The sequence below is a fragment of the Protopterus annectens genome, chromosome 14.part0, assembly GCF_019279795.1.
Source record: "Protopterus annectens isolate FY-2018-M chromosome 14.part0, PAN1.0, whole genome shotgun sequence".
Classification (NCBI taxonomy): domain Eukaryota; kingdom Metazoa; phylum Chordata; order Ceratodontiformes; family Protopteridae; genus Protopterus; species Protopterus annectens.
This window is the reverse complement of record NC_056748.1, coordinates 892,654,611-892,681,783: the sequence shown is the minus strand read 5'-3', so window position 1 is coordinate 892,681,783 and position 27,173 is coordinate 892,654,611. Positions and strand designations below refer to the sequence as shown.

General features: G+C 41.7%; 1 protein-coding gene across 1 annotated transcript in view; it reads right to left on the bottom strand.

Annotated features, from left to right (window-relative positions):
- LOC122788744 (myoferlin-like) overlaps window positions 1-27,173 on the bottom strand; it is a gene marked incomplete at its 5' end in the record, with an annotated part of 518,429 nt that overhangs the window by 279,156 nt on the left and 212,100 nt on the right. Inside the window, 1 exon segment of the mRNA XM_044055638.1 lies at window positions 12,168-12,296. Coding sequence (XP_043911573.1) covers window positions 12,168-12,296 — 129 coding nt within the window.

Here is a 27,173-nt window from a genome sequence, read left to right as displayed (position 1 = left end):
AGTTTATTCTACTGCAGAATTTGTTTTTAGAATTCCCAGCTTTTAAGCTCATATGCTAAAGTTTATGTTTGTTAATGAGAACATAAGGAATATCTTGGCATCTATTTCCTCTTGTGAGGAGAAATCTGCTTTATGCAACTTAGTGTCTTGTGTGTATTGAGCGACTTTCACCCATGTTTAAAATGTGTTTATGATTCTGCTGATGCCACTTTAAGGGCAGCTGCTGACACTGGAACTGTTACAAGGAGGTTTGCCTGACTGTTCTTAAATCCTCTCATGGGATTTTGAATTATCTCTTGGATACAGAACTAGTTTTTAGAACCTCTGCTACAGAAATCAGTAAAACATGTGATGACAGAGCTGATTTAAGGGATTTATCAGATTTTTCCACCCTTATTCTCCAAGTGTGTCAAGGGATTCAATTGTCCCCCCACAAGCTTCTTTAAAAAGCAAAATTAAAAGTCTCAGCAAGCTGCAAAAATTAAGCAGGACCCCCTCCCAGAACAATGGACTGTTTGATGAGCCTGAATGACTATGTGAAGGATTTCCAACCTCTCTCCCTCCTTTGCAGTTTCCTAATCCTTACAGAAAGTCTGAACTTCCCTTTCTTTCTTTGTCAGCAGACTGTTTCAAACAAATTGGTTCTGAATAATCTGTCAAAGTTACAGATGGTAGTGGGAGTCTCTAGCTCCCTTTTGGAGGGCTTCTTCTACACCACCAGACAAGACTCTGTTTGTCTTCTATCATTCAGCATATGCCTCCTTGGAGGGGGTGATAGAAGCTGTCCCCCTCCTCAGTTATGGAAAGATTTTTATTACAGACTATTGCTGTGGCCAAAGAAAGAAGATTCTTGGAGACCAGTTCTAGATCTTTCCTTTCTGAATCAGTGTGTGATAGTTCCCATGTTCAAAACGTTGTTTCTTCACAATTTTGTTACTCTATCCCCATTTGAGTTTTCTAGTGACTTTATATTTAAAAGATTCATATAATCCCATTCCTATATATCCAGACTTCATATGTTTCTTACCTTTTTCTTTGTCTGAATCACCTTATCAGTCTTCTGCATTACCTTTTGGTCTACTTACTGCGACAAAAAGATTCCCAGAGTGCTTGGCTCCTGTGAAGGCCTTCTGCAGAGTGCAAACTATTCACATTTTGCCTTAGTTAAACAACTTGCCTATCTTTGCAGAGTCTTTTTCAAAGTGTCAGGAATCTCTCATTTAGGTAAGAATCTCCTTCACAAGTTGGAATTCCAACAGAAGTTATAGAGGTCCTGTCTCTCTCCTACTTACAGGACTGTTTTCCTGAGGTTTCCTCCTCGACACCTCAGTTCATAGGTTTCTAGGTCACTACTAGGCTAGCTGCCCTTGCAGGTCATTTCAAACCTAGTGAATCTCCCTTTTTCTGCTCAGAATAACCCATCCACGTTGGTTATAGATTTGCCTTATGCATCCCATCTCATGATCAATAATTCTATATTACCCCTAATAAGAGTTAGTGGGATCATACCATAGATACTATGAAGGGACCTATGCATTTGATAAACTATTTAAGAACTGCCTCAGTCCACTAGTAGTACAGGGGGGCAGTCTTGGGATAAATTTTTACATTTCCCATCCATAGATCTAAACTGCACTTGAAAATGGACAGGGATGAACTTTGTTGTACGTGGATGGAGAGTCTGTTTCATAGCAGTGGTACCCTCTGCAAGATAATACCTGATCCTCCAAACCATTCTTTTAATGTTGCAGAAGAAATTTAGATCCCTAAATTGAGTATTTCTGATACCATTTAACTTGTGGATGTGAAATAAGCAATGGATCAGAAAATGCTTTGTACCATCTGTCTCCTACACGCTGTTGAGGGAAGATCACTGCCTAGCATACAACACATTGTCAGACTCCACCTTGATGGATCTCCTGCATACTCAACAAAAGAAACAGCAGCAGAATTACCCATTAGAACTTGCTGCAGAGACAGGTATGCAAATCAAAGATTACTCTGTCTCTGGAACAGGATACCCATCTATGTGAAGCAGAGTTCCTCCCTAAACCAATTGATGTGCCACTTGGACAACTGGATGGGAAACAGAAAGTCATCCCTGGTGTGGCACCGATGTCTCTAATGGACATGGACAGCCTCTGAATGTTTCATCTCGCAGGCCCTTGCTTGCAAATGTTTCAACTCCCAAGCACCTGCTTACACTTAACAAGGGTACCAGAACTTGTCAGATTTGGGATATATGGCTAGGCTTAAAAAGGTCCTAGTGGTCATTAGCCTAGTACATACCTATGAACCCATGAATAATTAGTGTTCTCCATTTACTTGGTACAAAACCTGTGTAGAGGTTAAGGCTGAACAGTGTTATTAGGCATGTGACTAAATCATGTGCCATGTGATCCAAGATACATTCTGGAATACTGTCAGGACTCATTGATGCAGTATTTTTTTGGTCCATTTGGACCTCCTCATACCAGCTCAGCTTCAACTGCCCCACATCTACATGGGGTCAACCAGACATCCTTCAAACTCCCTGGACTTACTTTGGTATTGCTGAGGCAAGATGTGAATCCTAAGGGCATCCTTGGGGCTTGGTAGTCTGTGCTTCCATGCAGGGGGGATCTTTATATATGACATACCCACTCCCCCCCATGCTAGTTATCTTCACTTACATTCACTGTACATCTGAAGGCAACTCCCTCTTTCGGTCATGCATTCCATTAAGGAGGGTAATAAATGAGCATCCTCCAAGCCAGGATGGGCACACTTATTCCTTCCTGCCTCTTCGGCCATTCACCTGAGCCACTAATCAAATCTGGTTCACCTGGGGCATAGCCAGGGCTTTATCCCTCTATGTCACAGAAGAGACCAGAGTAATTTGTGCTCTTTGCTTTTGATAGGACTTTCAGAATTTGGTCTTGTGTGATTGCTGGAGGTGAGTAGATTTCAGATATTTCATGGGAGATAGCTGAAGGAGATAGGTAAATTTTGAGCTGAACTGTATTGGCCAATAGGTTAGCTATATCTTCAGCTTTAGCATAGGTAACATCATTTACAAGCAATTTAACATATTTGTAGCACTGTGCTCCTGAGATTATGAAAATAACTAAATAAAGGCCTTGTGATTGTCCTATGCTGGGGTAGCTATTTTTGCCTCAGACTTAGCTTTGGTAGATTTAATTAACTACTCAAGTTGCTTGTATACTTTTAATGATGAGGACTATCATTCCGTGTATTGCTCTTTTTACTTCTTGCCAATAATCTCTTCCTTTCACTGTAAAGCTTGTTGATATTAAAGTTCCATGTGGTATACCCCTTCGCTTGTTTCTTCCAGCTACAGCTGCATCTATGCAGCTGTTTATATGCTGGTACACTTTACTGGTATAAACTTCCACATATTCAGTACAGTTAACTCAGTTTGACGAAGATTTGAAGCTTGACAGTATATCCATTTAGGAGCATGTAGTATGGCTTAGCCAAACTTTTAAAGGTACTTGGGTTGGAAGTGGTGCCTGGATTCAATTTTAGTTCAAAGGAGACAGACCTAACAAGTGACTAAGATGCACAAGGGATGGTACAAGATGTCCTTACATTAGTAAGAACATGAGCTAAGAGGTTATTCCCCCTAAGGACTAGTCATCCAGGGCATTTCTATTAAAAAAAACAGGAATCTTGGTGCTTGTGCACTAGTGGTAGCATAAGTTTCTACAACTGGATAATTTATATCACCCATGAAAACGATATCCTGTTTAATACGGAGTAACTCTAGCTCTTGTACATGGGCACTGTGGCCTTTGTAGGCCAAAAAGGGAGTTTTATAACTAACCACTATGTGGTAAGGGACTTTTCTGTTGTTGATTTGTACATTAAAAAGCTCTAGTGCATTATGATGCTTAACCAGCCTTGATGAGAGTCTCTTAAATGAATACTGAGACACCTATACTTTTTTTTTTACTTTTGCATAGTGGCTAGTGTAAAAACGTGGAAGGCATTATAGCCCTGCACAGCTGGAGTACTCTCTGCCATTTTAAACCATGCCTCAGTCAGTACACAAACATCTACATCCTCCAGGGTGAGGATGGCTTGTAGGGGGTGGAGTTTCTTAAGGCTTCTAACATTAATCAGTAACAACTTTATATTTTCCTTTGCTTATTTCATTAATTTGGTAAGTACATATGGTTGGCATGATGAAAAAAGCACTATGGAGCAGATAATGTCTTTGCTGATATTCAAAATCCTAGAGGGAAACAAGTGCAGGCCATCCCTGGTAAAGCAGCATGGTCTGTTGATCAAGTCCTCCCAGGATGACAAATATTGGACCCCCTTCAAGTGACGCCAAAAAATAAGCCAATCATTGACGTCAATATTTGCTAATACTGCAGGATCATCTTTGGGGAAGGTAGAATGATGCGCAGTACTAGGCCCACACTTGCCTTGGACATGCAGTCTGAGAGCTCTATCATGTCTCTCTTCATATAGTCCAAGGAGGTACACCTCAAGTCATTGGCACCCATATGTACTACGACAGAGTCACACCGGTATCCACTGTTCAAGGACTTGAGTGTGTATGTGACCCGACAGATCCTTTCACCAGACAGACAACTATTACTTTGCCTTGCACAGCCCAGTAAGAGGTGCAGCTGACGGTCTTGCATTTGAGTCACCTACAACTAGAATGCTTAGTTTAATAGATGCCTGGTTTATAGGACTCCTCATGCAATGTAAAGTGGCAGGCTTAGCAGATGGATAGTATTGCTGAAGATGCTTTGTGCTTGTGTTGCAGTTTAGAGGTCTTTGAGGTTTAGGCAAGTTAGTAATTAGAAGCTCATCATATGAAGCATTATGTGAAGTCTGATGGTCAATGATCGGATGTGGTGTACAGTGCATGATGCGCGGTGTGCAGCTGATGATCCTGATATCTAAGTTGTCTGCATGTGAGATTTTAGCCGCCAGTGCCATTATATATGCACATCTCTCACAGACTGTTATGCTGCTTGAGTACTGATCATCAGAAAGCATGAGATAATTTTTACATTGTCTCAAGGAGACCACTTCATATACTCAAATGTTCATAATTGGTAAAATGTGTTTAACACCGGCAGAAGTTATTGAAAGTCATTTGATTGTTTCTACCAGTGCAAGACTGTGCACAGTGAGGATCTGGGAAATTGCTCTTTCCCCACTGTAGAGCGATCTTGGAGATGGCATAATTAATGGGTGTGGAGGTCACAGCAGGCAATATGGCTGGCATCAGCAGCAGGCTGGCCAGAGGGCATATCAGTGGCAGTACAAATGCAGTGCATAATGGGCAGTGCCTTTATAACTGGAGTGTGTGGACCAGTACCCCATTTACAGTGTCTAGGGAACATTACCTAAAACGCATACTGGAGCATAAACGTGACTACAGTAGCCTACAGGATTTCCTCCATGCTGTAGCACACTTTTACATGTTGTAGTTACATAAGTATGTACTCTACACTGAGCACAACACTCATTACTTCTTCTTCCTCCATCCATTTGGTTATTAAAGCCGTGAGCATGGCAGTGTGTGCTTCTCTTTGCCAACAGGGAATTTGCAAACAGTCATATTTCTCTGCAGCTAAATGTCACTTCAGCCATGTGTCCCCAGTCAAATGTACCACAGGGAAATGTCTTGCTGGCTAGGTGCCTGAACCCCTTTATACAGTTGACTTGTGAACAAGTTAGCCACAGTAGGGAATATAGCAACAAAGAGAGCAAAGATTAGACATAGTATTGAGTATCAGCAGAAGAGAGAGATGGTAAATTGGATAACAGGTTAATTAAGAAATGCAGGAGTAAGTAGCTTAAGTACAAAGTAAGAGTAGAGGTGTAAAGAGAAAAGTGTAGTGGACAGATAACAGAGTGCCCAAGCAGTGACATATAGGTACTGACTAGAGGGGTTAGAATTAGAGGTGAACTGGAAGGAAGCTAGAGAAGTTGCATTCTTTTGATGACCAAGCTCAAATCAGATGGCCAGTGTAATGGGAGGGGGGGGGGGTCAGCCAGGTGGGGAACATGTGCATATCCATGTGTGCTTTAGGGTGTTCTTTCAGGAGTCTTTTAAATGTAATCTTTGAGCCTGCTGAGGTAAAAGCAGTAGGTAGGGTGTGCCAAATTTTGCCTATGTAGTTAGGAAAGAGGGAGTCCCCTGCTGTATTGTTTGTCTTGGTGACCTTGACAAATTTTTTGTCACTAGAGCAAAGTTGTCTAGTTTTAGCTTGTAGTTCTAGTAGATTCACAGTAGTAAAATCTTTCAGAACTTCTGATCAGTCGTTCATTTCTTGTGACAACCTGCATCAAAGCAGACTATTCCAAAATGGCTGTCTCATGCTAGTACCTTTTGCTATTCCCTAACAAAACCATTTCAAGGCAGGGACAATGCTCACACTATCAGGGTCTTGGCTTCATCTGTGGCTGTTTGGAAAGGGTTGGATGGTAGACCTTTTTTAAAAGCTGCAACTTGGCCTCTGTGCATACTTTTACAAAGTACTATACTATAAACTACACGACTACTCCAAGTCTGGGACAGGATTTGCTAAGGCCATTCTCCAGGGGTTACTGGACCCTTATCCTTGAGTCAGTATAAGCTACGATAACTCACCAGTATATAGCAAGGCTACTGCAGCAGTTATCAAATGAAGAATTCAGTACAGTTGTGTAAGTAAATTTACCGTAACAGTAGGTGTTTGAAAGATCACCGCTGCAGTGGCCACTTCCTCCCTTGATCCTCCTTATTTTTTGTAAGTTTTTATGCCAAGGTGTGGACTTTTTATTGGTATATTCCAAGCATTGTCCTATCAGAAGTTTAGCTTCCCTCTCTTGCTTTTCTGGCATGAAAGCTGTGAGGGGCTTAGTACTGAAACCTGACGTTTAGTCAGCTTGGCTTTTAGTAGACTGTGGCTGCAAGGAAGGTGCCCTGAAGGCCTTGAAAGTTGGCCAGCTGTTGTATCCTTACCAGGATACAATCCGTATAGTGAAGGATACTGCAGTGGAGATCATTCAAACATCTGCTGTTAAGGTAAGTTTACTTGCACAACCATATGTACTTCATATTCGCTTTTACATGCAAATCTCTATCCCTCCCTGCTTCTCCAGGACTATTACCTTTTTGGGAAAGCAACTCTAAGGCATGTATAGATGGTGAAGTTCAAAGTCAAGTTTATTAAGGTGTTTGTAAAAAAAAAAAAAAAAAAAAAGTGCAATTAAAACATATATAACAATTACATAAAGCAAGAATAACAAATTAAGGCAATCAATTAACTTGTAATACAGCAACATGAATAAAAATTACACTACAGTTATTACTTTTATTCATCAGAGTATACACATGGCTTTTGAGAACTTCTAAAATCCTGCCAATGTAGTGGATACCCTCATCCACTGGGAGTGGAAATCGCAAAGATGTTGAGCCTGATAACAAACAGACCCAATACCAGATGTCTCCAGCTACAACCTGGGCACGATAAACAGACCCAATACCAGATGTCTCCAGATACATCTTGGGCACGATAACAAACAGACCCAATACCAGATGTCTCCAGCTACATCTTGGGCACGATAACAAACAGACCCAATACCAGATGTCTCCAGCTACATCTTGGGCACGATAACAAACAGACCCAATACCAGATGTCTCCAGCTACATCTTGGGCACGATAACAAACAGACCCAATACCAGATGTCTCCAGCTACATCTTGGGCACGATAACAAACAGACCCAATACCAGATGTCTCCAGCTACATCTTGGGCACGATAACAAACAGACCCAATACCAGATGTCTCCAGCTACATCTTGGGCATGATAACAAACAGACCCAATACCAGATGTCTCCAGCTACACCTTGGGCACGATAACAAACAAACCCAATACCAGATGTCTCCAGCTACACCTTGGGCATGATAACAAAAAGACCCAATACCAGATGTCTCCAGCTACACCTTGGGCACGATAACAAAAAGACCCAATACCAGATGTCTCCAGCTACACCTTGGGCACGATAACAAACAGACCCAATACCAGATGTCTCCAGCTACACCTTGGGCATGATAACAAACAGACCCAATACCAGATGTCTCCAGCTATACCTTGGGCACGATAACAGACCCAATACCAGATGTCTCCAGCTACATCTTGGGCACGATAACAAACAGACCCAATACCAGATGTCTCCAGTTACATCTTGGGCATGATAACAAACAGACCCAATACCAGATGTCTCCAGCGACATCTTGGGCATGACAACAAACAGACCCAATACCAGATGTCTCCAGCTACACCTTGGGCATGATAACAAACAGACCCAATACCAGATGTCTCCAGCTACACCTTGGGCACGATAACAAACAGACCCAATACCAGATGTCTCCAGCTACACCTTGGGCACGATAACAAAAAGACCCAATACCAGATGTCTCCAGCTACACCTTGGGCACCTCCAACAGTCTCATGGAAAAAAAAATTTAAGGCTTAGTTAGACCAGTAGTAGAAAAAGAGATTCTCAAGATGCGGGGTCCTTATTTGTGTAAAACTAAATAACAGCAAAAGTGTAAATGGGATACGAGACTAAATCAGCAATCAGTACAGACTCGACAGATTGGGTAATATTAAGTTAATACTTATGCTGATATAAAGTCAACTTTTGTATTCATAATGAATAATTTTATTTGATGATCATCTACCTTCTGATGTCTGCCCACTACATCTACTAAACTTTCACTATTTGACTTCTGCGTTTCAGTTTAACAACTGCACTTTAGAATGTTTTTTACAGTAAGTTATACAACTATGTTTTATATTACTTGTCAGTTACCTCCCCTTATAATTCCATGAGTGTACCTTGTCTGCTCTTACAAAACTAGATTAAGATACACGTAGATGAGGAGTGAGGCATCAATCATGGCTATCGGCAATCATCCAAGTCATAGAGGGAGTACACTTACTAAATGCTGGGGAACTACCCACTATGTCACAAGTCTTTAGACAGTTGCTCACACTTCAGTTTTCTTTTTAAATGGGAAATTTTTCTCTAGATATTTATCATCCATCTTTCAATCATTACGCCTTTCCCTATGCTTAATGATCCATTCATTCCTCTCTCTTTCGTAGTATCCTGTTGGTAGAGGGGCACAAGGGTTTTGAATTATGGCAGGTTATCCTGCATGGACTGGAGACTTTTTGAATACTCCCTAGCCTCCCTTCCCCCTACAGCCTCATGTGTGCATCACCAGACAGAGACAACTGTATGACTGTTTCCTCTTTTCATTTGAATCCATAACTAGCCACTATGCTACACAATGCTTGAAAGTTGAGAGAACATGTCTTGATCCATTTGTTTCCTTGGTTTTAAAGACAACCTCTACCAGGTGGACATAATATGTTGGGGAGTAGCCCCCCTGCCCCCCATATAAGTAAGCTAGTGTCAGTCACTCCCCTTTACCTGAACCCCAGACTGCTGCCTTATCGCACATCATCTAACAGTATTCAGGGTGGCAGCATATGTGGCACAGCACTAACTTATCCAATGATCAGACAAAACTGGACAACCATGCCAGGTAATCATCAGGGACTAGCATCATCTCTTCCAACTTCTGATTATGGTTAACGGTTTATTACCATAGTATGTCATTGTCAAAGATCATGTGTTTTACAAATTTACAAACACAAAACTCAGTTCTGTGGCAGCAAGTACTAAACCATATACTCTTTCATTTTAGCATAAAACGTTACACTTGCTTGGCTACCACACCATTGTCTGAAAAGATCTTCTGCTGAATCCATTTGCATTCCCTGTTAGACAGGTATCTTTAAGTATGGTTTTACACTCTGTCTAAATCTATACTACAGTTGTTATAATATTTGTGCATGTTATAGAGTTTTGCACTTGAATTCTGCATTTTAAAGTTGATGTTCCCAATGCATTTGACTTTTGTGCTGAACCCAGAGCCATCCAGATTTGAGTATTTAATACTATAGTCTTTAAGTTATTACTTGTGCTATTATAATGTTTGTCTTACTTGTGGTGTTTCTTGCTCCACTGTAATGCTTCAGCTATTACTGTTTGTTGATTCACTTAGTTGTAACTAGGCTAGGTTCAGCTTCTTGGGGGTCCAGATAGTATTTTTACATTAAGTCGCCTTTGCTATGCTCACTGGTGGCAGGAGATGGTAACAAGACCCTTCTCAGCTGGGAGCAACTGTGTAAAAGCCTAAAGAGTACTGCTGATTGGCTGAAGGCTGGACTGTTTGTTTTGAGGCTCTCTGTGCCTGTATAAAGTAGTTACATTTGCATAGTACTGCTCATCGCACAGTGGTGGTTAGCAGTGCCCTGCATAGACAGACACCTAGAATTGAAATTTTCCCTGAAAATTCCTCAGTACTTGACAGTGCATAGGGCAGCTAGTTTGCACACAAAGAAGCACCCACCCCCAGTCTTGATAGGATCTACACTTCTAGAACAACCAAGCAAAAAAGCTATAAACGTCTTCATCATCATCACCTTGTAGGACACACAAGGACCCACTGAAATGGTCATGCACTTCCCTGCCTTTTCCGTAGAGATTGTTAGATATGGGTGTCTTGAGACAATGCAGCAAGTGCCTCATGTATAGTGATAACCACCTAATTCTCCAGGAAACTACATCTACCTCACGCAGCAAGAACGAGACACACAGACCCTAAGTGTAATCTATCAAGACCACAATGACCTCCTAGACACTGACCTTTAAGAAAGTGTCCTCAGCAACCTCTACAGTACTCAAGAAAAACAACAAACAAGACACACACAGACACAGCCCACAGTGTCTCAACTTCTAAGTCAATAAGGCATGTCACCACACAACCCAACATTTTGGTTGTAGGAGACTCCATTGTGGGACACACACATGTCCTAAGGAGAGAGTCATGGTCAGTTGTCTATCAGGGGCCAGGATCTGCCAAATTATGCATGCACTATGGGCATTCGATTGCAAGTACCAGTATGACTCATGTTATAGATCATGTGGGTCTAAACGACCTGAGATGTACCTCCATGGACTATTTTAGGAGAGACATGGTGGATCTCTTGGACTGTCTGCTGCAGGCCGGTATGAGCCTAACACTGATCAGCATTCTACCGACTCCAAGGGCGATGTGACAATATGAACAGATGAGAATTGATTTTAGTAACTGGCTTTGTTTTTGGTGTCACTCCATGTGGGTACAGTATTTGTCAGCATTGGAAGATATGGCAGACCAAATCAAAAGGCCACAAAACAAACCAAAAACAGCAAACTGGATTGAGGACTGTTGTGGGTCAGCAAGTTTAAAATCCCATGAAAAATGTACAAAAACGCTGATGAAGATTCATTAAATTATGAGACAAAAGCACTTGCACGTTATTTGACAGTTTCTTTAATATATATATCTGGATTTGCTTTGTTTACAATGTTTTGTACATTTTTCATGAGATTTTAAACTTGCTGACCCACAACAGTCCTCGCTGGAAAATATGGCAGACCACATGTCTCTGCCAGGGACAGTCTGCATTTGACCCCCCCGCTAGAATTTTGATTATTGCCTATAACATTTTTCTCCCTCATTGTGCCTTTTTTAGTCAATGCCAAGCTGGCAAAACCTCTGACATAGCAAAACCAACTGCTTAATGTCAGGAGCCTAAACAAAAAAAACTCCTCTCCTTACAAGCTCTCCTCACTTTGGAGGATGCAGTCATTTGTGGAGTTATTGAGGCATGGTTTAAAGCCACGGAGAGCACCAGCACCCAAACCCTAGCCTATATACACCCTTTACAATAATCTTAAGGCACCTACTCTTATGAAATACATTTGGGATGCATGACTAGGTTTAAAAAGGCCCCTGCGGTCCTCAGCCTAGTGTTCACCTATAAACCTAAGAAGAATAAATAAAATGTAAAGACCTGATGTAGCATCATAAAGTTATGCAACATGTTTAACTTCATGAGCATAGCTTAATGGTGGGAAAACAGTAAGCAGATCGAGAATAAACCTTTCTTAACATGATGGCCAAAATCAATCATCCGACTGGAAATTTGCTAATACTGCGGGGACAGTACTATAATATATTAAAATTAATATCTTTCAGACAGTCTAAAATTTGCAACATATGCCATCAAGACAGTAATACTACTTACTTTAAACTCTCCCACGATTGATGGATCATCCTCATCATCTTCAGTTCTTCCTCTCTCCAATTTGAATGTTTTGCAGAAATCGGTCAAACCATAAAATTCTGGAACATCCTCCAACTCACAGTCATAAACCTGGAAAAGGTATTAACACTGTCAAATAATCAGCTAGTCTTTCAATGCTGAAGTAAAATACTTAATGCATATTTCCACAGTTCATTGTGTGTTGTAACAATTAGACATCATAGAAGTTTTGAAGTATACAAGTCATAAAACATACAAGTGTATTATCAGTTTCTTAAAAAAGGCAGTATACCTCTGTGCTATTTTCTTGCAATATCACAATTACATGGACTAAAATATGCTTGTGTATCAAACTTGCTGCATCTAACTGCTGTAAATAATCCAACAAACAGTTACTATGGAGGTTCCTTTACAAGACTTAGTCTGCTTTAAATTTCTACTCAGCTATTTAGTTTCCAGTCATTACTAGAGTTTTGCAATTTTTGTCCTTGCCTTTTCATTTTCTTCATGTTAACCAGTTGTCTAATTTAATCACACAACAAAAGTCTTGATCTTGGTTACAAAATCTAAACCTGCCTTAACCACCAGTCAATGCACAATGATGTATAATATTCAAGAATATTTAGAAATCACCTCCCAATTCAAATACCTAGGAGTATGTCTAGACCAAAACCTAGACTTCCACATTTAACATCATGAAAACAAATGCTCTGCTCTTCTAGGAATGCAAAATGCTCTCCTCCTCATCCCTCAGGGTAAAGCAGCTATAGGAAAAGGGGTACAAATGTCCTAGAATATGTTCTCCCTCGTCTTATGTCTCAACTTCCTGCCATAAATCTGAAATCCCTTCAAGCAACCTTAAATAACATGCAGGTTCACTTCAGTTACACCTAAAATTGGAGCACTGCTGCTCTGCTCTTATAGCTAACTGGCTGACAAAGAGGCATCCACCTACTCGCATCTTTTGTATATAAATTCCAGTACTTGCATACTTTCTCATACTTTTGCTAATATACTTACAAAGGAAAAAAAAAGCTATGACCCTAGATGCATCTCCTAGGACAGCCCCTCACTTCTTACCTCAAGAAACAAACTACAGAGTATAGACCACTGCTTTTCAGTCACAGTCCTCCGCATTTGAATCTCAAACATTCACTCACCCCCACCCTACCCAGCATTCAGGATGCTCCTGAAAAGTCATGTACACCAGGAAGTAACTATACATGCTTCCTAACAAGAAATGTTGCCTGAACCATTACTCATTCATACCCTCCTTTCTCCTCACTTGCACCTTCTTCTATAATTCACTTTAACTTACTTTTCTCTAACACTTCCTTGTCATACATTCCCTCTATCCTTGCTTCACTTGCCTCTCCTCACTTCCCTTTTACACCTAACATTGTACATTTTGCATATTTATATATATATATATATATATATATATATATATATATATATATATATATATATATATATATATATATATATATATAAAATACTAAAGATAATTATTAGACAGCAAAGGGCCGTCTTGCTGGCTATACTGTAAGATAATGAGGCAGACCAGGGGAGTGGCTAATGCTAATTAGCCACACGCTCTTCCTCAGAAATGCCAGTGGTAAGTGATTTACACTGTCTAACCAGTCAGTTGCTTAGCTGTGAAGAAATAGTATGACTGGCCATGGTAATTACAAAATGCTATGGTCCTCCATTACTGTCAGTGGGAGAGACCATGTTGCACATAAGTTAAGCAAAGATCAACAAACAGGTGGTGGTGTGTGTTTGTGTGTGTGTGTGCGCATATCAGCAAGGGTATGCATGGACTAGATAACTGTGCTTGCCTGCCTACCTGGGTGGTTGGAGTTGGGAGGTTAGGTAGGAGATTGACATCACAGATGTATGTGTGGGTGGGGGGGTTGAGTGTGTCTGCGAGTCTGGGGTTTGTTAATGTGAGGAAATGTCTGTGCATGAAAGTGTGCATGTGAATAGGGGTGGGTTTTCCAACATGATGCATGGGCTACTAGTAGTAATACCTCTGAAAAGTGCTTTTAGCACTGATGGTATTTAAGTGTGATTCAGAGACATGCAAATTAGCTGATAATTTAGTTTTCACTGAGGCTAAAGTGGTCTCTGAATCGCATTTTACATGATTTTTACGTGATCATGTAAACTGAATTATCTGCAGTATGCAGTACACGAGCATTTGGGATTCTTTCTGAATCTCGGATTCTTTTGGAAAAGAGCAAGGATGATAAACAGCTTTTTCCATTAGCAAAACAGTATACGAGGAAAGACAATATTTTGCTTCCTATTAATTTTAATTCTTAACACCCTGCAGGTTTTGTGGCTGAAATAACGTAGACAAACTCACAGAATCATTTATTCAGAAACTGTTGTACTTTTCCAATCCTGAGTTTAGACTCACTTAAAAGTCTACAGTTTTCCTTTCTCCAATGTGAAGATTATGCCCTCTTCTACTACCTGGATACAGTCCATCACTCTAAAAAAAATTGTTACAAACAAGTGGCAAACAGCAGTGCCACAATTTTTTCTTTAAATGTAAATGCACAGACTACTACAAACTGCTGTATTTCTTCTCATTACTGGCTTCAGCTGCAAGCATGAATAAAACAAATTCACATTTTTTAAAACAATAAATTAAATTAAGCCTGGTGTCATGTTTGTATTTCAGAGTAATTTTTATTTGAATGTAATATGTTTGTGTAAAAGTAGAAAGAATGAGGAAGTCTGGTGGCTAGTGCAGATGAATAAGGCTATGAGCAGGTAATAAATAAGCTGCCTTCAGAAGACCAGAGTTTGATTCTCTCAGTCTCCATTTACCTGTTGCGACTCTGAACAAGTCACTTAGCCAGAGTGTGTTCCCAGGCTGAGTGTGAAAAAAGGTCTATGTGGGTTCATTGCTTTTCTCCATTCAACAAATACAAATAAAGTCACCAGACTTAATATTAATTGGTTTTACTTCCACAAGGTGCCATCAGGTTATACGACTAAAGTCTATGGAAATTAGTGTTGCTGTTTGGATTTCTGTCTGTGATGATTTACATCTTCCCTAAATATTTTATTTATTTATTTAACATTTGTTTACTGGGAAAATCTAACTTGGAACAAAGCCAATTTTCAGCGGAGGCCCGGGCAGAAACGCTTCACATGCATGCCTTTGAATTGTGGGAGGAAACCGCAGCACCTTGAGGAAACCCACACAAATGCAGAGAGGACATGCAAACTCCTCACAGAAGGCACTCCAGTCAAGAATTTGCACCACTGCGCTGTCCATATTTAATACATGTGGAGTTTTTGGAATTTTTGCTGGAATTGTGTTACATGAATGGTCTTAACATTGCAAATAAGTCTGCTTAATTCAGATATCTAACTAATTTATTTTGTAAATGCTGCGAACCAGAACTTATTCAGTATTTCTGCTAACTTACACCCAACATGGTTCTTTACCATGCTTCTCTGTCTCATAAGTCAATACTGCAAGAATTATCTACAGTTTCTCTCTAGCTCTGAATGGTATACACCTTTGAAAAGGGGCTTCTATTTTTGAAAGTGACAAGTAACAGCCCATACATTTTAAGAGATAATTTAAATAATTTCTTATTTTGGGATATTTCAACTGATGAACATTTATAAGAAGGATGGCAGAAGTTGACTTTAAAGTCTAGAGCATGTACGAGATCTTGAAAATTAATGTGGTAGGACATTTGTTCCTATCTGAGTTTTGCATCTTTTTCTTACTGGATATGTACTGATGTAACTACAATGTTAAAAAATAAATACAAGCAGTTAATAAAAGATTATTTTGCTATGTCTGTTTATAGCACTGTGTCTAACAATGCACAGCTGTTAACTTATTTCAGTATTTGTTATGCATAGATTGTAAGAAGCATATTTTACTATAACACCCTATGATTCTGTGTCTAATAACCTAATGTCGATCACAATGAAGTTATTACTCTACAGTAAGCTGCAGCAGCGCTAAGGACATCCAGTGAGAGATGCATAACTGACTAAAGTGGCTGGCGGGTTAGTGATAAGAAAGTTACTGGTGTCTGGAACTACAACTAATGTAGCCTGGCATTGTCCTCAGGCTTTGAAGTGACTTACTGAGCAAGGAATTTTATTATTGCTTGAATATATTTATAGGGGGAATGCTTAAAGTTGGAAAACAGTTTTAAAGCAAAAATCGCTATTTGTATATTGATAGTGAATCATGAAGTGCAGTGGATTAGCAAGGAGGAAGTAAGGATAGCTATGAAGAGGATGAAGAACGGAAAGGCTGTTGGTCCAGATGACATACCTGTGTAAGCTTGGAGGTGTTTAGGTGGACTGGCAGTGGAGTTTTTAACTAGATTGTTTAATGAAATCTTGGAAAGTGAGAGGATGCCTGAGGAATTGAGGAAAAAGTGTTTTGGTACCGATTTTTAAGAATAAGGGTGATGTGCAGAACTGTAGTAACTACAGAGGGATTAAATTGATCAGTCACAGCATGAAGTTATGGGAAAGAGTAGTGGAAGCTAGGTTAAGAAGGGATGTGATTAGTGATCAGCAGTATGGTTTCATACCAGGAAAGAGCACTACAGATGCAATGTTTGCTCTGAGAGTGTTGATGGAGAAGTACAGAGAAGGTCAGAAGGAGTTGCATTGTGTCTTTGTGGATTTAGAGAAAGCATATGACAGGGTGCCTAGAGAGGAGTTGTGGTATTGTATGAGGAAGTTGGGAGTGTCAGAGAAGTATGTAAGAGTGGTACATGATATGCATGAGGGTAGTGTGACAGCGGTGAGGTCTGCAGTGGGAGTGACGGATGCGTTTAAGGTGGAGGTGGGCTTACATCAAGGATCAGCTCTGAGCCCTTTCTTATTTGCAATGGTGATGGACAGGTTGAAGGTCAGCAGGACTAAGACAGAATATATGTGTGTGAATGAGAGGGAGGATAGAGGAATGGTGAGGATGCAGGGAGTAGAGGTGGCGAAGGTGGATGAGTTTAAATACTTGGGATCAACAGTTCAGTAACGGCGAGTGTGGAAGAGAGGTGAAGAAGAGAGTATAGGCAGGATGGAATGGCTCTAGAAGAGTGTCAGGAATGATTTGTGACAGACGAGTACCAGTAACAGTGAAAGAGAAGGTCTACAAGAGGGTAGTGAGACAGTACAGTTGTGTACACTTACCATAAATGTAGATGTTAGAGTGTATTCACTGTTGCAGTCATTACATTTGGGTAATCTGCTGGCAGGTTGCCCTCAGTCGGCCTGAATAACAAAGTCTTGGGTCCTGCGTCAGTTGCTGTCTCCTCTTCCATGCAGTCAGGCCGTCAGGGGGTATTAAAGCATGCAGCCGTCATTTTATTCAGTTTTTCTTACCCAGATGTCAGGTGCCCCCCAAATGGGGAGAAAAAAATATATATGTAAATAAACTGTAAATATATATAAATGCACTTTTAGAAATATAAACGTTACCTTCAACTAAAAGCAAATACACCACAAAGGCTTATGAGTACAGTGAAGGAAAAAAAAAAAGGTATAGAAAGGGGGATGGTGGGTGGGTAACCTGGACTGCAACAGTGAATACACTCGAACATCTACATTTATGGTAAGTGTACACAACTGTACTATGTTCTTTGTGTTTCACTGCTGCAGTCATTACACTTGGGTAGAATCCCAAAGCTATGGATGGGAGGATGGAACTAAATAGCATTAGGAGCGGCTATAAGGCCCTGCAGGACTGCAGTGGCAAAGCCTGCCCTGGATTTAGAGAAGAGAGGTAAATGATAATGCTTTGTGAAGGTATGAACAGAGCTCCAAGTAGCAGCTTCTAGAATGTCTTTGGTTGGTACCCATCTGAGAAAAGCTGCTGAAGTAGAGGCGGCCCTGATGGAATGTGATCTGATCCCCTTGGGCACAGGTTTACCATTGTACAAATAGCAGAAATGAATGCAGTGGCTTATCCATTTAGAAATAGTCTGCTTTGATATAACCTTCCCCTCTGATCCTGTAGCAAATGCTACCTGTAGTTGCTCAGACGTTCTTAGGGATTTGGTTCTGTGTAAGTAAAATCTTAGTTGTCTGTGTACATCAAATGAGTGCAGAATCCACTCACCCTTGTTCTGCGGATTTGGGTAAAATGTTGACAGGTGAATGGTCTGGTTAAGAGCCACACCGGATACCACCTTAGGCATAAAAGAAGGATAATCCAAACAAATACCTCACGCCTGCCAATAGTCCTGTGTCCTTAAACAAAAGTCCAAACACAACGAAAAAGCAACAGGACACTGCTGCAAACCAAGAGAGTATTTAATAAAAACTCAGTCCTTAAAGCACAATACTAAAACACAGTGTAAGCGCTTTCGGGTTACACCCTTCATCAGACATCACAAAATTAAACAGGCATCATTTTAAACTCTACTACATCCAATGAAAATTAATGAAAAACCCGCCTATTCAATAGGGTGGGTTTTACAGGTATAACATCATTAAGTCCAGGTGATCTATTGGCCATAAGTTCAATTATCCACCTTGTTTCAGCTAATGCTGTGTGTAGTTTTATATCCCCCCCCTCCTACTCAACTTAACATTAGTAATGACTCTAAATAAAAAATTATGTGTGGGATGTTTTCTAACATGTTTGAATAAGGCATTATTGTCATCACCATTTCTGATGCTTCCCAGATGTTGTAAGATTCTAACTTTAAACATGTTGTTTGTCATCCCTACATAGAAACAGGGGCAGTTCTTACACTCTGCGAGATAAACTACATTATTAGTCCTACAAGTGGCCTTCCCTTTAAAACTAAAAATTTTACCTGTAACTGGATGTTTAAAACTAGTCTCCTTATTTATATAGGCACATGCCTAGCAAATTCCACAAGGTAATGTAATGGGGAGCAAAAATATATATGTAAATAAATTGTAAATATCTATAAATGCACTTTTAGAAAAGTACAGTTTTGTACCACCATAAATGTAGATGTTCGAGTGCTAATACGGCTGCAGTCATAACAGATGGGTTCTCCTGCCGTCAGGCAGGTCCTCGGTCGGCCGAATTCCAAAGTCTAGGTCCAGCGTCGGTTGTTGTCGCTTCTTCCCTGACGTCATTGTGACAGGGGTATAAAGGAACCAGCCAACGCCATTTTCTTCAGTTTTTCTTGCCCCAGATGTCAGGTGCCCCCAGAAGGAAGGCAATACATAAATTTGTGTAATAATGCAGTGCAATATAATCAAAAAACAGTAGTTGCAAGCAAATACATCATAAATGAATACCCCAATCAGGTTGTATGAGGATGTGCTAGCCTATAGGCCTGTCCCAAGAGGGGAAGGAGGGAGGGAAACCTGGACTGCAGCTGTATTAGCACTCGAACATCTACATTTATGGTAGGTACAAAACTGTACTATGTTCATCGTGCATACAGCTGCAGTCGTAACAGATGGGTAGAATCCCAAAGCTAAGAAAAGGGTGGTAGGCACTAGGTGGAACTACGAGCCAAAATGCCCTGCAAGACTGCAGTGGCAAAACCTGCTCTAGATTTGGAGTATTAATGGTAGGTTGTAGTGCTTGGAGAAGGTATGCACAGAACTCCAAGTGGCTACTTCCAAAATATCCTTGGTAGGAACTCCTCTGAGGAAGGCTGCAGAGGTGGCTGTGGCCCTGGTGGAATGAGTTCTAATGCCTGTAGGAACAATTTTGCCATGAAAGGAATAGCAAAAGCGTATGCAGTGGGCTATCCATTTTGAGATTGTCTGTTTGGAAATTGGCTTTCCTTGAGCTCCTACCGCATAGGCCACAAAGAGCTGTTCTGATTTTCTGAAAGGATTTGTTCTGTCCAAATAATAACGCAGTTGTCTGTGGATGTCCAAGGAATGTAGTAATCTCTCCCCTTTGTTTTGAGGATTAGGATAAAAGGTAGGTAAATGTATGGCCTGATTCAAAGCTACCCTGGATACCACTTTAGGCATAAAGGACGGGTTGGTTCGTAAGGAAACTCTGTCCTGATGGAAGATGATAAAAGGCTGGACAGCCATGAGAGCCTGTAGTTCTGAAACTCTACGAGCTGAGGTGATAGCCAGAAGGAAAGCTGTTTTCCAGGACAAATATTGCAAATCTGATGAGGCAGCTGGCTCAAAGGGAGGCAAGGTCAGTTTTTACAGAATGAAATTAAGATCCCAAGCAGGTATTGGTTGTGTCCTTGGAGGTCTTAAATTCTTAGCCCCTCTGAGGAACTGTCTTAAGAGAGGGTGAGAGAATAAAGGTGGATCAGTGTTGTATTCTGCAGAAATTGCTGAGGCATGGATTTTGATGGAGGAGAAAGAAAGTCCACTGTTTAGCAGTTCAGCCAAATATTGTAGTATTTGAGGTAAATTCAGTTTTCCAGGGTCCTGGCCCTTTTTCTCATTCCAGACACAAAAATGTTTCCATTTTGCAGAGTAAGCTTTTCTAGTTGATGGCCTTCTGGCCTCCAAAATGACATCCTGCACCTCCTTGGAGAGTAGGGACTGCTGTGATGCTAAGGAATCTTCCATGCGGCTATATTGAGTGTTTTTAGCTGACTGGAGAGTTTTGAAGCTGTGCTGAGTCAGAAGAAGAGGCATTAGAGGCAGGGTCCATGGTAGGGAATGCGTCAGGCTCCTCAGGAGTGGGTACCAGTGTTGCCTTGGCCAGTACGGAGCAATGAGGATCATCTTTGGTCTGTCTGCTCTGGTCTTCAATAGAACTTTGGGCAGCAGAGGAAGAGGTGGGAAGGCATAAACTGTCATTGATGTTAACTGAAAGAGAGAGCGTCCACTCTCCAGGCCTTTGGATGAAAGATCCTTGAGCAGAATTTTGTCAATTGATGATTTTTGTGGGAGGCAAAGAGATCTATGTCTGACCTTCCCCATTCTTGGATTATTTCTGTAAAAACATTTGGATGCAACTTCCATTCGTGTGGATCTGTCATATTCCTGCTTAGGTTGTCTGCCAGCGTGTTTTCCTTGCCTGGCAAGTACTGTGCTTGTAGTTCCATTTGTAAGTCCACGGCCATGTTCCAAAGTGACATGGCCAGTCTGCATAGGGGGTTAGAATGTGTTCCTCCCTGCTTGTTTATGTACCACATAACTGTGGTGTTGTCCATTCTTATTAATAGTTGACCTGGTTGTAGAAGGTCCTTGAAAGCTATAATAGCATTTATTACTGCTAGTATTTCTTTTTGATTGATGTGAAGGTGCTTTTCTTTTTGGGACCATTTGCCTTGAATGCACCGATCTGTCATGTGCACCCTCCAGGCGTAGTCCGAGGCGTCTGTTGTGATGACTTGAATTGCTTGAGGCTTGCTGAATGGTAGACCTGTGTTTGTTTGACATGCTTGAGCCCACCACAGAAATTCCTTTTGCAGACATGGAATTAGTGGTATTATTGTTTCCAAACTGTGGCTGTGTTGAGACCATACGTTTTTCAGGTACCATTGTAGTTTCCTCATATGCAGCTTTGCACATGGGATTAGTAAGATGCAAGATGACATGAATCCCAGAGCCTGCAGGTTTTTCCTTGCAGTCAGCCTGGTGCAATTTGCTAGTGTTCTGAAGTATTGAATTAGTTGCCCCTGCTTCTCTGGCATGAGGTAGGCCATTTGGGTGTTTGTGTCCAAATTGGCACCCAGGAAAATTATCTTCCAAGAGGGTATTAGCCTTGATTTCTTTTTGTTGACTGTGTATCCCAGAGAGTTCAATAACATTATTACATAAGCCAGATGTTTCAGAAGAATGTGCTTGCTGTCCACTTGGATCAGACAGTCGTCCAAATAGGGATATATTTGTATCCCTTGAAGTCTGCAGTAGGCAATTACTGATGCCAGGCATTTCGTGAATACCCTGGGCGCAGTAGATAAGCCAAAGGGCAATGCAGAGAATTGATAATGGGTTGAACCTGCAAGAAATCTGAGGTACCTTCTGCAATTTTGTCTGATTGGGACATGCAGGTATGCCTCCTTGAGGTCCAGTGTTACCAGCCAAGACTCCTTTGCCCAGCATGGGAAGAAGTTGCTGTAGAGTGAGCATCTGGAATTTTGGTACGAGTAAGAAATGTGTTTAGGATGGATAGATCCAAAATAGGTCTCCAATCTTTTCTCTTCCTTGGCACCAGAAATAGCCTGGAATTAAAACCTTGACCTTGTTCGTGCGTAGGTACCTCTTGAATAGCTTTCATGTTTATGAGATCTGTAATTTGCCTTTGTGCCTCTGCCCTTTGATTGTGTGGCAGGTTTGGCATGCCTCTCAATTTTGGAAGGGTGTGAAAATGGAATTTGTAGCCTCTATTTATAATGTCCAGGATCCATTTGTCCTTTGTGACAATATGCCAATTTTTTGAAAATAATGCCAGCTTTCCTCCTAAGGGGGCTGCCATTTCAGTCTTGCTTGGCATGCAAAGGGGAAAGTCATTGGGCTTGCTTTCTGAATGATTGCGAGTTATCCTCACCACCTCTTTGTGTAGGAGCTTGCCATTGTCTGCCTCTATACGATCCTTGGGATTGTCCTCTGCCCCTCGGGCGCCTGTATCTGCCTCTTTGGGGTCTGTCTGTGGCAGGAAAGGACCAGTTTTTCGAAGGCCAATTTCTACTAAAATGTGGGGGTTGAACCTGTAGAAATTCTTTCACAGTTTGCATTGATTTAGCCTTTTCCTCCATTTTCCTTATTACCTCCTCAGCATTAGCACCAAATAGTACATCCTTTTGAAGAGGAGCGTCTAGTAATTTAGCTTTGACATGATCAGGCAAGGCTTGTTCCTTGAGCCAGGCATTCCTACCTATGACTGATCCTGTAACAGCAGCTCTACATGAGGCCTCTAGAGCATCAAAACCACATTGTAAGGTATGCTTACCCACTTGTTCTGCACTATGCATCAAATCCTGCAACTTCTTCAAGTCTGGTTGTTCAGGTTGTGACATTTTACTTTTCAATTGTGATAACAAAAACTGTTGGTATTTTAGCATATGAAAATTACAGTTTAAGGCCCTCATGGATAAGGTAGCCGAGGTATATACCTTTTTTCCCCACCTTTCTAAGGATCTGGAATCTCTCTCGGAAGGCAATGGATTTTTAGCAATGGAGGCCTTAACTCCCTTGGGGCCCTGTGAGATGGTTTCTGGGTCAGCAGCATGGCTTTTGTATAGAAATTGGTGCGAGTCAGGGACCCTGTAGTATCTGTCAGGCTTAACTGGAGCTGGAGATAGAGAGTCCGGGTTAAGGCAGGCCTCCGAGTAAACATCATCTAGGATGTCCAAGACAGGAGGTATAGCCAGAGGCCTGTGCTGAGGAAGCAAGAGAAATTCCCTGAGCCTTTTCTTGGAATCTGAATAATCCTGGCCTTCCCAGTGGAAGTGTTCCCTTAAGGTATGCAAAGTTTCCCCAAATGAGTAATCCTCAGGGGGGGATACAGAAGGGATGGACTCCTCCGCATCAGAGTCTGCAAAAGGGGAGTAAGAATGTTCCTGATCATCAGAGTGCTCTGAAATAATGCAGCCCTGATCAGAGGAGGAGGAATCTTCCTCCACTCTAGGCCTTTTGTCCGGAGGGGGCTGAGAACCTCTGATAAGAGTAATTAAATCCTCAGACATTTTAAGCTTCTGTTTCTTAGGCATGGGGCCTGAAGATGGGCCCTGTGTAGCTGGTCTCAGAGTGCATGGTTGCTTTAGACTTTGTGAAAGCCTTGATGGAGAAAGAGGAGGAAGGTCTGAAGACACCTTGAGTGGAGGTGGATCTGTCCACATTCTGAGTTTCAAGGCCAAGAGTGGCTTCGGTATCTGTAGTCGGGGTGTGGGCAGAGGAGCCTGCGACCTCGGGCACAGGAGACACCGTCAAAGACAGGTCGTCGGTAGTCAGGGGCTGCATAGGCGCCTCGCTGAGAACCGGACCACGTGTAGTCGGCTCTGGCGTGGTGTCGGTAGAGGCCGCGGACCTCGTGTGTCGGTCCTTGTCTTTGCGTTTTTTAGACAAAACCGGAGTTGGAGTATCCGACGACATAGTATAGTTAAATGCTTTCCCAAAATAATGCTGGGCGAACTCCGTCCGACGCTTAATAGTGCGTTTGTTGAATGTAGCACAAAAGCGACAGACCGACACGTCATGGTCTGGGCCTAAACAAGGTATACAGAGGGAATGGAAATCCTTATGCGGTATTTGCTTCCCACAAGAAATACAATTATTAACTTTGTCTGACATCGGTCTGAGGCAAGAAAAGTTTCCCCAACGGGGTACTTAGCTTTTAAGAAGACTTCGGTTTCCAAATTTTCGTAATCTCAGGAGCTGGCCGACCAGCACTTGCGAACTGCTTCTGCTTCGGGCACTGTGCGGCAAGAAAGACTGAAGAAAGAGGTGTCGGCTGGTTCCTTTATACCCCTGTCGCAATGACGTCAGGGAAGAAGCGACGACAACCGACGCCGGACCTAGACTTTGGAATTCGGCCGACCGAGGACCCGCCTGACGGCAGGAGAACCCATCTGTTATGACTGCAGCTGTATGCATGATGAACATCATAAACATTACCTTCAACTAAAAGCAAGTATACCACAAAGGCTTATGAGTACAGTGAAGGAAAAAAAAAACGTATAGAAAGGGGGATGGTGGGTGGGTAACCTGGACTGCAACAGTCAATACACTCGAACATCTACATTTATGGCAAGTGTACACAACTGTACTATGTTCTTTGTGTTTCACTGTTGCAGTCATTACACTTGGGTAGAATCCCAAAGCTATGGATGGGAGGATGGAACTAAACAGCATTAGGAGCGGCTATAAGGCCCTGCAAGACTGCAGTGGCAAAGCCTGCCCTGGATTTAGAGAAGAGAGGTAAATGACAATGCTTTGTGAAGGTATGAACAGAGCTCAAATTAGCAGCTTCTAGAATGTCTTTGGTTGGTACCCCTCTGAGAAAAGCTGCTGAAGTAGAGGCGGCTCTGGTGGAATGTGATATGATCCCCTTGGGCACAGGTTTACCATGGAGCAAATAGCAGAAACGACTGCAGTGGCTTATCCATTTAGAAATAGTCTACTTTGATATAGCCTTCCCCTCTGATCCTGTAGCAAATGCTACCTGTAGTTGCTCAGACGTTCTTAGGGATTTGGTTCTGTTTAAGTAAAATATTAGTTGTCTGTGTACATCAAATGAGTGCAGAATCCGCTCCCCCTTGTTCTGCGGATTTGGGTAAAATGTTGGCAGGTGAATGGTCTGGTTAAGAGCCACACTGGATACCACCTTAGGCATAAAAGAAGGACTGGTCCTGAGGGCCACCCTGTCCGGGTAAAATATAATGAAAGGCTCTACTGCCATGAGAGCCTGTAGTTATGAAACCCATCTTGCTGAAGTGACTGCCAAGAGAAAAGCTGTTTTCTAAGATAGAAATTTTATATCCACAGTTGCTGCTGGTTCAAAAGGAGGCAGGGTGAGTTTTTCCAGCACAAAATTGAGGTCCCGTGCAGGAGTTGTTGCTCTCCTGGGAGGCCTTAAATTGTTGGCACCTCTAAGATACTGTTTAAGCAGTGGATGAGAAAAGAGGGGAGGCTCTGTGTTGTAATGAGCCGAGACAGCAGAGGCATGGATTTTTATTGAAGAAAAACATAGGCCCTTGTCAAGCATCTCAGTTAAGTATTGTAAAATCTGAGGAAAATTGGGCTTTGTTGTGTCTATTCTTTGTGCTGTGTTCCACAAGGCCATGGCTAGTCTGCAAAGGGGGTAGGAAAGTGTACCCCCCTGTTTGTTTATGTACCACATAACTGTGGTGTTGTCCATCTTTATCAGTAGTTGTCCTGGATGAAGTAAGTCCTTGAAGGCTGTCAGAACATTCCGAACAGCTAGCATTTCTTTCTGGTTGATAGGCAGATGCATTTGGTTTGGGCTCCATTTGCCCTGAATGCATCTCCCTGCTAGGTGGGTCCCCCCAAGCATAGTCTGATGCGTCTGTAGTTAGGGTTTGGGTGGCAGGGGGTAGAGTGAATGACAGTCCCTTGTTTTTGTGACATGTCTCTGCCCACCAAAGAAACTCCTGTTGTAGGCAGTGAATGAGAGGAATCATTGCTTCCAGGCTGTGACAATGTTGTCTCAAACTTTTTAGGTACCATTGAAGTTTCCTCATATGCAGTCTCGCATATGGAATTAGTAGAATGCAGGATGCCATGAACCCCAAAGCCTGCAGAATTTGTCTTGCAGATAACTGGGTTTTTGCTGCCATTTGTTTGAAATATGTTGTCAGTTGCCTTTGTTTGTCTGGCGTGAGGTAAGCCATCTGGGCAGTTGTATTCAAGCTTGCACCCAGGAATGTAATTATTTGAGAGGGTACCCAGTTGTGATTTCTTTTCATTTATGGTGCACTCTAGGCATGCTAGAAGCCTTTTTACAAATGCCAGATGTTGAACAGGAGTACCCTTGTCCTCTGCTTGAGTGAGACAATCGTCCAGATAAGGATAAATTTGAATATTTCTTTGTCTGCAGAATGCAATTACTGGTGCCAGGCACATTGTAAAGACCCTGGGTGCAGTAGATAAGCCAAAGGGCAGTGCAGAGAATTGGTAATGCAAAAAACCTGCTGTGAAGCGGAGGTATCTTCTGCAGTATTCCCTTATTGGGATATGCAGGTACGCCTCTTTTAAGTCTAGAGTTACTAACCAAGCATTCTTGCCTAGCATAGGCAGAAGCTGTTGTAAAGTCAGCATTTTGAATTTTGGAATGTTCAGGAACGTGTTCAGAATCGATAAGTCCAGTATTGGACGCCATGAATTATCTTTTCTGGGTACCAGGAAAAGTCTTGAATAAAAACCTTGTCCTTTTTCCTTTTCTGGTACTGGCTGAATAGCCCCCATATCCATGAGGGACATACTTTTTTCTGGGCCTCTGCCCGCTGGTTTTGTGGCAGATGGAAATGAAATCTGTACCCCTGGGATACTATGTTTAACACCCACTTGCTCTGGGTAATTAACTGCCAATTTTGAGCATGAAGTGCTAGTTTT